The 14,749-nt window shown below is 35.7% G+C and overlaps 1 protein-coding gene across 8 annotated transcripts in view; it reads right to left on the bottom strand.

Moving 5' to 3' along the window:
* Positions 1-14,749, bottom strand: part of Tanc2 (tetratricopeptide repeat, ankyrin repeat and coiled-coil containing 2) — a 429,902-nt gene that overhangs the window by 231,644 nt on the left and 183,509 nt on the right. For 5 of the 8 annotated variants that reach the window (XM_048798117.1, XM_048798120.1, XM_048798122.1 and 2 more), the window contains one exon: positions 1,859-1,969. The exons of the other annotated variants lie outside the window; for them this stretch is intronic. In XM_048798117.1, coding sequence (XP_048654074.1) covers positions 1,859-1,969 — 111 coding nt within the window. The remainder of the gene's footprint in view (positions 1-1,858; positions 1,970-14,749) is intronic. 8 annotated transcript variants of the gene reach the window in all.

Here is a 14,749-nt window from a genome sequence, read left to right as displayed (position 1 = left end):
AAAAAAAAAAAAAAAAAAGACTACATAGCATGACAATTAGCATTTTGGCATCATGTTTTAGGTTCTCCCTGGCTTTCTAAAAATCTTTATATGTTTCTTTTATATATATATATATATATATGTTGTAGATTGACACAATAGCTTTATTTTATTTTTATGTGGTACTGAGGATCAAACCCAGGGCCTCACGTGTGCTAGGCAAGTGCTCTAACGCTAAGCCATAACCCCAGCCTTCTAAAAATCTTAATTGAGGTTTAGTTGGTTCAATTCTAAATCAATAAAGAATTTATACTTGTGGGAAATATGCATAATTAATTACATGGATAAAACTGTCCATAGCTATTCAGTACTGACATTCCAACACAAACAGCAGCTATTTGCTTCATGATAATAACAATAGCTAGATCAGATAAAGGATGTCATATGGGAAATAAGAAAAGGGAAAATTAGGCTCTCCTAAGAGTGTTTTAACTTGCAAATCTAGTAAACAAAAGTCCTCTGACAGGTTGGGGTATAGTTGGTAGAGTGTTTTCAAGCATGTGCAAATTCCTGGGTTCAATACCCAGTTACCCACCTCCCAACCCTCCCATAAAATAATAATAAGCCTTAGGAAAAAGGCATAGGAGATCAATGCATTTATATATTTTACTTTAGAACACTAAAATTTGCATGGAGAAATGCAAAGCACAAAGTTCCATTGCCTAAGAAGTATGATCATACCTCAAAACATGTTAAAGAGCTTTTGTTTCTTTTGGAAACAGGAAAGCTGTTTCCTAATATATAACCATTAGTGATTTAGAAGAGAATAAGTCATCTGTAACAGTGGTTGAAGTTCAAGGTTCAATGCTCTGAGAGTGAAAGTCCCAAGGACTTTCAATATTTTAAAAATTGATTCACATAAAATCAAATGTCTTTTGTTTCACTAGATTTGGCCCATGTTTCTCCCATTGTTTGGTTTTGTTTTAACTTTTCCTGTCTGGCTTCAGAGATATATGATCCTCACATTTCAGATCAGAGCTGTTGTTAGAAGTAGGAATCGTTTTACTCTGCTGAATCCCAATGCTGTAAATATGTAATGGTTGCATTCATGCTGGTTAACATCAATTTTAATGAGCAAGAATAAACAAAAGAACTAAAACCAAGTCTTCTAAGGTCCTTTACTAACATTCTGATCTGTATACTCAACTAGAACTACGAACATTTCTGACACAGTTCTATAGACTCACTCTAGAGAGAGTGTAAAGGATGTTGCCAGGCAACGCATCTAAGTCTGAAAGAATCTAAGCATTGATAATGAGTCTGTCTCAGTTTGGCTCCCACACAGGAAGGGTTTTAGTGAAGTCCCACATGTGTTTACAGGTCATACACAAGAGGTATTTCTAAAAGTGAGTGTCCAAAGGGAGTTCAACTCAGGAATCTATTTCTTTCCTAATTCAAGTTTAAGGTTTCCAATATTACAAGTATTTTCTATAACTATCTAGAATTCTAACAAAAATTAGGCATAGTAGGTCATATGCAAAAGGTCCAGTGTTGAACAGACATTCATATTCACATCTTCAACATTTCCATTTGCACATGACCATGACAAAATCTCTTGTATTATTTCAAATCACAAAAATAACTCAAATTATTTTCTTTTGAAAATTATCTTTGAAATTGCTTTTAATATTGACTATCATTATATCAAAAGCCAAAACAGGATTTTCAATAAAAACTATATTCTTTAAGGAGAATATATAACCAGTTGAGAAAGAGTTAACATGATTTTATGAGTAGTATACATGCAAAACACTGCTCTGCAGATGGGCCTGATCCAATCCTCCCTCTTTCAAAGCAGACACTTTGCATGCATGCTTACCAGGGCAGTATGTGTCCACGTCCAGTTTCTGAGCTGAAGTGAGGGTTGGGGAGCCAAGCTCGGATTCTGGAATTCGTGGGCTCTCAACAAACTTTGCCTTCCTCAGAGGGGCTAAGGACAAAGAGAGAGAGCCAGAGAGAGAGGGAGGAGAGAGGAAAATGGGAAGGGAAAGAAAAAAAGTAAAGAGAGACAGGGAAGGAGAAGGGTAAGGGAAAGAGAGAAACATAGAGGGGTCATGAGTAAGGGGAACAGCAGGCAACAGATGGAAGCACTTAAATGAATGACACACTCTGTCAGACTCAGATCAGGTTACTCTATTTTTTGTGCCAGAAAAAAAAATTAACTGCATTCTTCATAGAGGAGATGGGTCTTGCTAAAAAGTCTCTGAAAAAGAGAAAAGCTAAAAGCTAATATTCAAAACTATGAGTATAAATTGTGATTATCTACTACTTCTGGCTCTTTTCTCTTGATAAAGCAAAGAACTCTTATTTTGGCTATCTGTGCCATTAAATACAAGTATTAACTGACAAAATGACAGGACTAAATTTAAAGGTTTTGTTCATGATAACTGTAACCAAAAGGTCATTTTTATCCAGAAATAGCTACTTCAATATTCAGTAATGATAAATACAAAAGTATGATTAACTATAAGTCATCACTCCTAATCTATGTAGTCTAAAGCAATCACTGTAGCGTTCTGTTACTAACGTAGGAAGTTGAAACTCCTAGCAAGCTAAAATATTAACTAGGCCGTGCCAATTTGACACCGATGCTAAAGAAATGTAAATTTACAAATTTAATCATGAAGTCTATGGAACAGTAATATTCTATGCCATGGAATTCATTCATAAAGAATGAAGTATAATTTGTGATTGAAAGTTTTACTTACAGAAAGCACATATCAATTTTATTTACTGATTTTTAGGGGGAAATTAAGAAATACTATTAACGTTTATTCAAATAATAAGTTTGTTGTTGTTGTTTTGGTACTAGGTACTGAAGCCAGAGGCACTTTACCACTGTGCTACACCCCCAGCATCACCCCTAACCTTTTAAATTTTGAGACAGTCTCACTAAGTTGCTTATGGCTTTACTAAATTGCTGAGGCTGGCCGTGAACTTGCAATTGCCCAAGGTAGTGGGACTATAGGTGTGTGTCACTGTGCTAGGCTCAGGTAAGTATTTTAAAAGTTAAAATTATGAAGATCGCTATGGTACTTTCAAATTGAGTTCTATTAAATAAACTTTTAATAAGGTTAAATTATTTAGCATAGCACTAGTACAAAAAGTTCAAATGAATATGAACTGCTTTGTATAACTGTGTTTAAGACATGTAAATGTTTAAGATCACACTGCCATTTTTTTAAAGTTTCTGCATGTTCTTTAAAATCCTCATTCTTAATTGACCCACAGAGGATTCTGTTATTCCTAAAGATGCTCTAAAAAGAATTATAAAACATTGTCATTCCAATGGCCAGAGTTCTCCTTTGGTTTCTTTGGAGGATAAAAATGATAAAGTATTAATAAGATATAGAAAATAATTTTTAAATTGCCAATACTCAAAACCTACAGACAATAAAATCATAATTTAAACCTTAAGGTGTGTATATATATTTCAAGTATATATTAAAAATACAACTTCAAGCCTGTCATTGTCTCCATGGCAACAGAGTCCTAACTCAAAGGATACTATTGATAGGACTCTTATCCAAAAGTGAGCTTTAAGACAGCAGAACTTTCAACTCTAAGAGTGTAATAATATTTGAGCATGTCTTTTAAAATCATTATCACAAATGAAGGTCTCAAGAGATATATATGCAAGCTACTATCAGCCAAAATCCAAATCTCTTCATTATATTCTCACCAACTAACTAGAAAATAATGAAACATTTTATTTATTCAAAATTGCATTTAGGAGAAATGATTATAATTTTATTCTTAACAATTTTAAGTTCTTTGCTAGAATTTTACTAAGGTATTGTCATGGCATCAGAATAACTATTATACCTGCTGAGTTCTGACAAAGACAGCACTGGTCCCTGATCAAGGGACTCTATATATTTAAAAATTCTAGATAGTAAACTTTTGCGGTAATAGAAACCAGCATTTTAGGGTAGAAATATAAGAAAGAAATTGAGAATGGTAGAGAAACTGGAGGGAGGTAGGAAGAGTATACAAAATTTATGAGATGAAGTCAAAGAGAAAACTCAGGGTCCTAGAAATTGTACAGAAAAATAAAAGTAAATAGCTGAAGACTATGAAGAGAGTACAGACTACACGGTATTAATTTGAAATTGAAAAGATTTGGGAAATATGAAATTTCTTACTAAAATATATAATTTTCTAACAAAGACAGTTATTTTTGATCTGTGAAGACTAATGTTATACTGACTCTTAGGGATTCCAATTAAGGTTATCTTTAAAGCTCACAAATGATATTTAATTCTTTCTTCTGTCTACCTTTACCACTTCCTCATCCATGGGGTAGTGTGTATGTCTAATAATGAAGTTCAATTATTTTATAAAACAGATGATAATGGTGCTATTATAGATAACAAGTGTTATTTGTAAGTCAAACACAGGAGGTATAATCACAGACAATGAGAGGTTTTTCAGTGGTCATAATACTGCCTGGTAGAGAAAATAAAAGGAAAACTTAGAAGATGTAGACAGTAGTTTTCTTGAAAGCATATTTTAATAAACTTCATTGCAAAAATGGTACATAAGATAATTCAGATAGGTAAGAAAATGCTATATCAAAAGGTTTTTACTGATAATGAAATACAGGTGATTGGTTGAATAAGATGAGTAAAAATATTAAAACCAAAACCAGGTATTTTACTGTGATGTAAGAACTCATGGGAAACTACTGCTCTGAGAGTGATCTGAAGCAACACTGGGAACATGACTTTTTATACCATAAGAGATTTGAGTTTGGGAATCTGGTAGAAGATGAGGAAGGATGCATATAGACTTGGTGTATATGGTTTGAAAGACATGGAGCAGTGATGAGTATGGCTATGGAAAATAAAGCAAGTGGTTGCAAGGCACAGTATGTAGAAGCAGTATAACATGGTAACACAATAGTAAAGAGTTGGATGGTACAAGAATTAAGGGTCTAGGCTTTGAAACTACAAAGCCTAAATTAGATTCCTACCTGTTCTACTTTTCTTAGCTGTTAAGAATCCTTCTGTTTCCTCATTAGTTATCTTGGGTTTATAACAGTACCTATATCATGGATCAGTTGTAAAGATTACATTATTCAAATAAAATCCTCAGTATGCTGCCCAGCACAGAATATTACTGCATTTTTTAAAAATGCAAAACAGGTTTATTACTGATAGACAATAAGAGACAACAGAAGACTAAGATCCATTGTTAGCTGTTCCCCTAGGGCTCAGAAAATTTGCTCAGGATTATGCTAAGTGAAGCTAGCCAATCCCTAAAAGACAAATGCCAAATGTCTTCTTTGATATAAGGAGGGCAACTAAGAACAGAGCAGGGAGGAAGAGCATGAGAAGAAGATTAACATTAAACAGGGACAAGAGGTGGGAGGGAAAGGGAGAGAGAAGGGAAATTGCTTGGAAATGGAAGGAGACCCTCATTGTTATACAAAATTACATATAAGAGGAAGTGAGGGGAAAGGGAAAAAAAACAAGAGAGAAATGAATTACAGTAGATGAGGTAGAGAGAGAATATGGGAGGGGAGGGGAGGGGAGTGGGGATAGTAGAGGATAGGAAGGGCAGCAGAACAACAGACATTAGTATGGCAGTATGTAAAAACGTGGATGTGTAACCCATGTGATTCTGCAATCTGTATACAGGGTAAAAAATGGGAGTTCATAATCCACTTGAATCAAATGTATGAAATATGATATGTCAAGAGCTTTGTAATGTTTTTAACAACTAATAATAAATAAATAAATGAAAATCTGCTCAGGGTGGATAAAGTCTTTCTGTGGGTGCCTCACTTGTACCACAGTTGAGGGATCTTGGAAACCAATCTATCCTGGGTGTTATATCCTCAGGTCATTTGAGTCACTGAGTGCAAGTATTAAAGGACATTCAGTTTATAGGTAGGGGACTAGAATAGGCTCAGGGTATTCCAACCAGCTCTCCCTTATCTCAGGATGTTATATTCCTAGCACATTCTACCATTATTCTTGAAAACTAAGTGAGACATGGGGAATATTACTGGTTTTGCTGTGTTATTACTAACATCACAGATTCAGCATGATTTGGAAAGTCTGAATTTTGTGTGTGTGTTGGGGGAATAGGGGAGTGACACAAAAATGTCTAAGATGCTAGAGGGGAATGAGAATAATAATAGTATTACCATTTTAAAAAAAAAAACTAAGAAGGCTGTAATGTTGAAGTAAATATAAGTTACACTTTATAAAGTAGTAAAATGTTCAAATCAAAAAGGGTCTAGGTTACCCAGTGGCTTGGGAGGTTGAGGAGGAGGATCAAGATTTCAAAGCCAGCCTCAGCAACTTATCGAGGCAAGAAGCAACTCAGTGAGACCCTGATCACAGATAATGAGAGGTTTTCCAGTAGTCATAATACTGCCTGGTAGAGAAAATAAAACGAAAACTTAGAGGATGTAGACAGTATTTTTCTTGAAAGCGAAGCAACTGGGGATGTAGCTCAGTGGTTGAGTGTCTCTGAGTTCAATCCTCAGAACCCTCCCCTCCACAAAAAAAAAGGTCTAGATTAGACAACAACAATTCTTCCCCAGATCTCTGGGTAATGGCGGTGGTAGTGGTTCCTTTGAGAACAGATAAAAGCAATCAGATCTATCACTGTCAATAGTGACCAAGAGAATCCACCTATGGACCTCTGTAAACTGGAATGATGTTGATGATACTGATACAAACCTAATTGAAACAAATAAAAAGGCATTAAAATAAGAATTTTAAATAACTATTGAAGCATTTGTTTTTGATAGAAGTTTCATAGCAGGAAATAATTTTTAGGAAGAAAGTAGCACAAGAATCAGATACTCATGAAAGAATTATATGGAGACTGACAATATCAAAGTAAAGATCAGAAAAATGAGAAATGAAGAATGAGCTGGGCACAGTGGTGCATGTCTATAATCCTAAGTACCTGGGAGGCTGAGGCAGAACTCCAAGTTCAAGACTTGCAAGCAAGACTATGCCTCAAAATAAATAAATAAATAGGACTGGAGATGTGGTGCAGTGATGGAATATCCCTGGGTTCAAGCCCTAATACCACAAAAAAGAAAAAAAGAAAGAAAGATGATGGGTGAATGTAATAAGCAGAGCAACACAGAGTACTAATGAAAGAAAAATTCTGAGATATCCTAAACTTAATTACAAGGGCAAGAGGAAGGAGTAGGAAAAGACATAAAGGAAGTTAATTAGTTCATAGCTGCATGTAAAACCAACAAAAGACTATTTCACATTCCTGAATGTATGATGAAACCTTGACTTAATTCTCATCAAGGCTGACCACCAGGGCCACCAATCCCTCTTTATATATAAACTTTCCAGACTATTACCCCCAGCCAATACAGAAGTAACAATTATTACTTCTTATGGATTGCTTTCCTATTACAAAGACTTCCCAGCTTTGCATTGTCCCATCCCTCTCTTATCTATGGCCAATGAGGGTTCAATGTAAACATCTTGTGCTTTCCTTCCTCAAATATTTCATTATAAAAATATTCTTAGCTTTAGGTCTAGTGAACATTTTTCTACTAGTTACCTAGCCCTGCTGCTTCTGGTTGCAGAAATTTGTCCCAGAACCTGTTCTTTTTTTCAGACTAGCATCTGTAATGGCTTGATAAACCACTTTATTTCAGATAGTTCAGGCAAGAAAAAGAAGCATAAAGCATCCAAATTAGAAAAGGAGAAATAAATTATCTCTGCTTGCCGATTATATAATCTTACAGGTAGAAACACCCTAAAGATTCCACAAAATAACTACTAAAATTAATAAATGAACTCAACAAAGTAATATGATCACAAAAATCAGCTGCATTTCTATACACCAACAATGAATAATCTGAGAAGAAAACTAAGGAAACAATTTAATTTAAAATAACACACACACACACACACACACAACGTAATCAAGAAGACAAGAAAACACTTGTATGCTGAACACCTTATAAACACTACTGAAACAAATTAAAGAAGGCATAAATAAATGGAAAAATATTCACTGAAAGACTTCATTGTTAGGGCAGCAATACTATCTCAAATGATCTATAGATTTGAAGCAATCCCTATGAAAATTTCAATGACCTTTTATTGCAAAAATAGAAACACCCAGCAGAATACAACAGACACTAGTATGGCAGTATGTAAAAACGTGGATGTATAACCGATGTGATTCTGCAATCTGTATACAGGGTAAAAATGGGAGTTCATAACTCACTTGAATCAAATGTATGAAATATGATATGTCAAGAGCTTTGTAATGTTTTGAACAACCAATAATAATAAAAAAAGAGAATTAAAAAAAAATAGAAACACCCATCCTAAATTAACATGAAATCTCATGGGACCCCTGAATAGTAGAAACAGTGTAGAAAAAGAATAAAGTTGGAGTTCTCACATTTCCTAATTTCAAAACTTACAAGGCCTGGGGTGTAGCTTAATAGTACAGAGTACGCTTATCAGGCACAGACCCTGAGTTAAATGGCTGGTATGAAAACAACAATAAAACCATATAGGGGCTCCTACAAATTGCAGGATTTAAAGGAAGACCTCGTCATTATCTTGACTTACCTCCATTTTGTTCTCTCTCTGTCCTAACTTTGTATAGGCAGTCATGCTGGAAATGGAAATTGAACAGAAACTGCCCCCTAAACTCTGGTATACCAGGACGATACCAGCAGGACCTCAAAGAACCAAACCTACAACCAGGCCAACCCAAACTGCTGTGCATATGCATACCTCTTGTTTTTTCCCCTATATAATCCTGAAACTGTTTTCAGCATGGACAAGAAAACTTTCAGGACCAACTATCTTCCCAATCTGGTCCAGCAGAAAATAAACCCCTTTCCTGCTTCATCATCATGATGTCTGTTAATCGGACTCTAGAAGCGGGTGGCCAAACCTGGTCTCTCAAGATCCCTAGACTCAGGCCTCTGACTAAAGATTCTCATAACACAACTTACTGCAAAGCTTCAGTAAGCAAAAAGGTAGAGGCAGAACTGGCATAAAGACAGACATACAGACCAATGGAACAGAATGGAGGCCCTACAAACCCTAAGATCATATACTTTTCAACAAGAGTACCAGTACCATTTAATGGTAAAAGGGCATTTTTTTTCAATAAATTTTGTTTTGACAAAATCGAATATCTTTCTGCAAAAGAATGAAGTTAGCCAATCCAAAAAACCAAATGCCAAATGTTTTCTCTGATATAAGGAGGCTGATTCATAGTGGGGCAGGGAGGGGGAGCATGGGAGGAATAGATGAACTCTAGATAGGGCAGAGGGGTGGGGGGGAAGGGAGGGGGCATGGGGTTAGAAATGATGGTGGAATGTAATGGACATCATTATCCAAAGTACATGTATGAAGACACAAATTGGTATGAATACACTTTGTATACAACCAGAGATATGAAAAATTGTGCTCTATATGTGTAATAAGAATTGTAATGCATTCTGCTGTCATATATAAATAAAAATAATAATAAAAAGAATGAAGGGGTAGGGGATGTGGCTCAAGCGGTAGCGCGCTCACAAAAAAAAAAAATAAAAGAATGAAGTTGAACTCTTATACCATGTAGAAAACTAAATGTAAATGGATAAAAGACCTAAAAATAAGAGTGAAATCTATAAAAGTCTTAGAAGCAACATGGTGGCAAATATTCTGAACTTCAGAATTGTTAAGGAAATGAAGAGAAACAGTGGGTAATGTATTAGGAAAGAGAAAACATTACATAAAAAGTTTAACAGATCTTTCATAGGCAGAATCCTATAATATTATTAGCATTTCAGTTCTGAAACATTTATTCATGGTACCCTTGGGTACCATGAATATCTGTAAATAAGTGGAAATAGATCCTTCCAAGCTGTCCAATGTGTTGATTAACTATTATCATGGGGCTGGGGTTGTGGCTCAGTGGTTTGCACATGTGAGGCATTAGGTTCGATCCTCAGCACCACATAAAAAAATAGACAAAATAAAGATGTTGTGTCCATGTATAACTAAAAAAAAAATTAAAAATATATTATCATTATCATCCTTAAATGCTACACAAACAACATCTTGAAGACAGGAAGAATGTCAAGAAGCTCTTCCTTGTTACAGTTACGTACTTCCTTCAAAATGGAATATCAAAAAGGAAAAAAAAAGGTAGTTTTAAGAGAATTATAAATTTTGTATATTTATGTTCTTTTAAAGTTTCATGAAGAGTTTTATGGTTGTAAAAGTAACTGGGGAAAATATGTTCACTTTACATCTTTAAAAAGCAAACTGAAGAGCAAATTAAAACCCAAATAAGCAGAAAAGGGAAATAACAAAAATGAAAGCAGAAATAAATAAAAATAGGAGAAAACAATGAGAGCAGAATTTAATTCTTAAAAGAAAATTAACAAAATTAAAAAACCTTAATCTGACCAAGAAAAACTGACATGAATTACCAAAATTATGAATAAAAGGGGATATCACTATTGACTCCACAGAAATGAAAAGAATCAATAAGTGAAAATTATGAATGATTTTATGCTAACCAATTAGGCAACATAGATAAAATGGACAAATTCCTAGAAAGACACAAATAACCAAAATTGATAAATTAAGTGATAAAAAAATCTGAATAGACTTACAATAACAAAGAAATTGAAGTAGTAATTAAACAATTTCCCACAAAGAAAAGCCCAGTCCCAGCTGGCAGCAATTGTGAATTTTATCAAATAAAAAAAAACTAACAACATTCCTTTATAAACTTTATTAGAAAATTAAGGAAGAATCTGGGATGGAAGCAAGTGGTCTAGAAAAACAGGTTACTTAAGGTACATGTGGCTAGATTTTATACTAACAGGGTATAAGAAATGTATAATGATATTAGAGTTATGGGTTTAGTCAACTGAAATAAATATTATCACACTTTACTTTGAGAAAAAACTTTAAAAAATAAACTTTTCCAACATTACATTTATTTATTTATTTTTAAAATATTTATTTATTTATTTTAGTTTTGGCGGACACAACATCTTTATTTGTATGTGGTGCTGAGGATGGAACCCAGGCCACATGCATGCCAGGCAAGCGCGCTGCCACTTGAGCCACATCCCCAGCCCCCCAACATTACATTTATTAATGAGAGTTTTCTTATAGTTTTATACACAATTTAAATTTTTGCTCTGATCTTATTTGGTACTTCAAAGCAGAATAAAATTAAAGACTATTTTTTTCTTTTTAATTTATTTTTTTGGCTCAATGGAAATTCATTCTCATTCATATTTTTTTTTTCCTTTCTCTCTGTATTGGGGATTTAACCCAGGAGCATTTTACCAGGAGTTACAGCATCCTGAATCATTGGGATTACAGGTGTGGGTGACCATACCTTTCTGGAACTATTCTTAAAATTATTTTTCTTAGCCAGGCACAGTGGCATACACCATAATCCAGGTTATGGGGGTTGGGGGGCTGAGGCAGGAGAATTCAAGTTTGAGACCTGCCTGTGCAACTTTGGAAGACTCCCCTTAAAATAAAATTTAAAAAGGGCTGGGGAACTGTAGCTTGGTGATTGCCTAGCATGTGCCAGGCCCTGGGTTCAATTTCTAGCACTTCTGGGGGAAAAAAAGAAGGGGGTAGAAAAACTATGTTTAAACTTTGTTTTAGAAAGACAGATGGAAGCATTGGGGATATATCTCCATGGTGGAATGCTTCCTCACAAAACTGAGGCCCTGGGTTTGGATCACCCAGGGGAGCAGGGGGTGGGGAGTGGAAAGAGATAAATCTGTTTGGGACTCTATATATTGTCTCTTTTCTTTGTAATAAAAAATTTTGCAAGCTCAATTCTAATGCAAGGCACATAGCTCTAAAACCAGTTACCCAAAAATGTGGAGAGAGGAAGCGCGACAAAATCTGTGTGTTTTACATATAATACACAATCTCTGAAGACTCTAGTTCAGGGTTATTATGCAGCATCCAACTTAGATAAATGTGGCATGTTAATATAGAAAAGCTATAGTTACTTGGTTAAACCCAGAGTAAATCATGAAGTTATTCTTTAAAGCTTTACAGTGACTCATAGTGGGTTCTCACACTTGTGTACCACAATTGAAAATACGTAAAAGATTTAAATATGGACACTCACTAACTTGGCACCAAAAGAAAAGCCTTTGAAAAATTTGTTTCTAATGATGAAGAAAGAGAAAAGGAAAGATAAATAAGATAGAGAAGAAGAAAATATTTCATCTTAGAGGATGGAAGAACACATATTGATAAGAAGACAGGGATGGGATGCCAAATTATATAGACTGAAGTAGCCCTTCTAACTTCCAGGCAGACAGAACAAGAGCTAGCACCAGATCCACAGTGAAAAAAGCAGTGTTTTCATCTTAATGAACTAATGTACATACAAATAATGTGATAAAAACTCAAGTCTCTCAAGCTCACTTTTACCCTATGTATTTGTAGAAATTATACTCCTCTCTCATTGACATATCACCACAGTTCCAAGATGACTGTATTTCTCCTAGTATTAAGGTAGACAAAGAGCTGAAGTGAACAACACTATCTCAGTGCTTAATAAAATAGAACAGATTTTTCACTCAAAATGGATGTTTAGTTGGAAGCTCCTTCTTTCTATTGTATAGTCCCACCATTATCTTATACTTCAGAGTACTTTGCAAGATTCTCTGCAATATGCATTCTCTAATCTGTTTCCTCAGTTCAGGAAGACTGTCATTCTCTGCTAGAGTTCTCCACAGTCAGAATACCTTTCTGCAGAAAGCCAAGGTACCTAGTTGTTATTCCCCCACTTCACCCTTTCTTTCAGGGATCACACTACCATGCTGTTAACTGTCCAACATTTGAAAATAGTTGTTTGCAATCCAAGGCAAGTCCAGCACTGGTTATGTCAGCATAGTGGGAAGCAGCCTCTCCTGACATTTTAATTGTATTTTTTATATATTTAGTATTCAGAATATGTCTGAAGATTAAAAGGAGCCTTTGTCTGTTTTACATACCTCTGTATCTTTAGTAATAACTATAATAGTGCTAGACACAGTGCAAGTGCTATTATTTATTGAATGACTAAACTAGCTTATATTTATTTATATGATTTTGGAAGAATAAATGATCTGTTCATGTCTTTCATCTAGTGACTAAAGCTGAAGAAGATGGGTGATTCTAAGCAGTATTCAAGGAAATGCAAGAATAAGTATGTTCTTCCCCCACAAGTTCTATTTTCATGCAATTGTGTTATACCACACAAAGGATATACTAGACATATTGATAGAACACACCAGCAATAAGTAAAATTACTCATACTTCTTGCCTCAGTTCTTTCTACCCCTCTCTCTGCCCCCAAATGGATAACTTGTATTTAATGAGTAAAAATTATTTTTTTTAGCAGAATACATACTATAACAAAAGTGGCAGTATAAATTGTTTTCTTTTCTGACAGGAAAAGGTACAGTATATTAAAGAAGAGGTGCTCGTAATATGAGAAAGCTAGAAACGAGTTCATTTTTGAACATTTTACAAACTAAGATTTAAAAATATGTTGTATATTAGACCTAGATTCTGGTATTATAAAATTTGAAGTATAAATTCTACCTACACTGTTATTTATATAGAAATCATTAAACTCTTCTAGATTATAAGCTCTTTAAAGGAAGGGGTTGTAGGATAATCTCAAAATAGTGCTTTAAAAGTGATATAAAATGCATTTACACTGCTATTTACCCTTTTACATTAGTTATCAATAATGGCTGGAAATATGCTGCCTAGGTAAACTTACATAAAGTTTTGAGGGAAAAAAATCAATTTTACATATACTTAAGAACTGAGAGAGGAAACAGACTTGGATAGTAACCATGTGTATATATGGTCCTCCGTAAGGACCAAACTGGTTTCTCCCATACAGACCCAAAAGGTTTAGGATTAACAAGAAAAACAATAAGAACCACAGAAGGTTATTTCAAACCTTTCTTTTTCTTTTTCAAAACTTGGGAAATTGGGGATTTGGAAGATGGCGGCGAGGGGAGTGCATTACCCCCGTGTGCTGCTTCACTGTGTGGGAGTATGACAAGTCAGGACGGCTAAAGGATATCTTGTTAGGAATTTCCAGCAATAGTGGGGTGCTCCGGAATCTGGAGGAAGGATTTCCATCGCACGAGGATCGGCTACGGGGACTCAAACGCGAGAGGTTTGTCGCACGGAGGGTAACTGCTTATTCAGCAAATCGCCCCGCGGCTAGAGTCTGCAGTGTGCGCTGGGATAGAGACGCAGGGTTACAGCGCTGCAGTTTCTGCCAGCCGCGCAAGCACCGTACTCAGGGCTGAATTCTGGGTTCCAGACGGGGTAAGGAAGCGGTCCTGCTCGGTTCTACACACCGGTCAGTCCACAGAGGAGGCCAGCAGCCACCATCTTGGTAAACTGACGTCACGTCCCCTGTTTTCGACTGACCGCAACTCATTCAGCCATAGATCAGGTAATTCCAGGCTACAATTCGCCTGTGGCTTGCAAACAGATTGCTAGGGTTCTGCGCCTGGGTGCTTCTAAGAACCTGAGCCTATCGGAGCGAACGCCGAGCGCGGGGCGCCCGAGTTCCGGCTCCCGGAACCGTCCCGGAACCGCTGCTTCATGAACCCTGCCCCTATCAGAGCATACAACAAGCACTAAGCAGCCGTACTCCGGCTCCCGGAACTGAGCCCGCGGGGACTGCTTCTTGGAGC

Source organism: Marmota marmota, unplaced genomic scaffold (genome assembly GCF_001458135.2).
Source record: "Marmota marmota marmota unplaced genomic scaffold, marMar, whole genome shotgun sequence".
NCBI classification, from domain to species: domain Eukaryota; kingdom Metazoa; phylum Chordata; class Mammalia; order Rodentia; family Sciuridae; genus Marmota; species Marmota marmota.
This window is presented reverse-complemented; position numbering and strand designations above follow the sequence as displayed.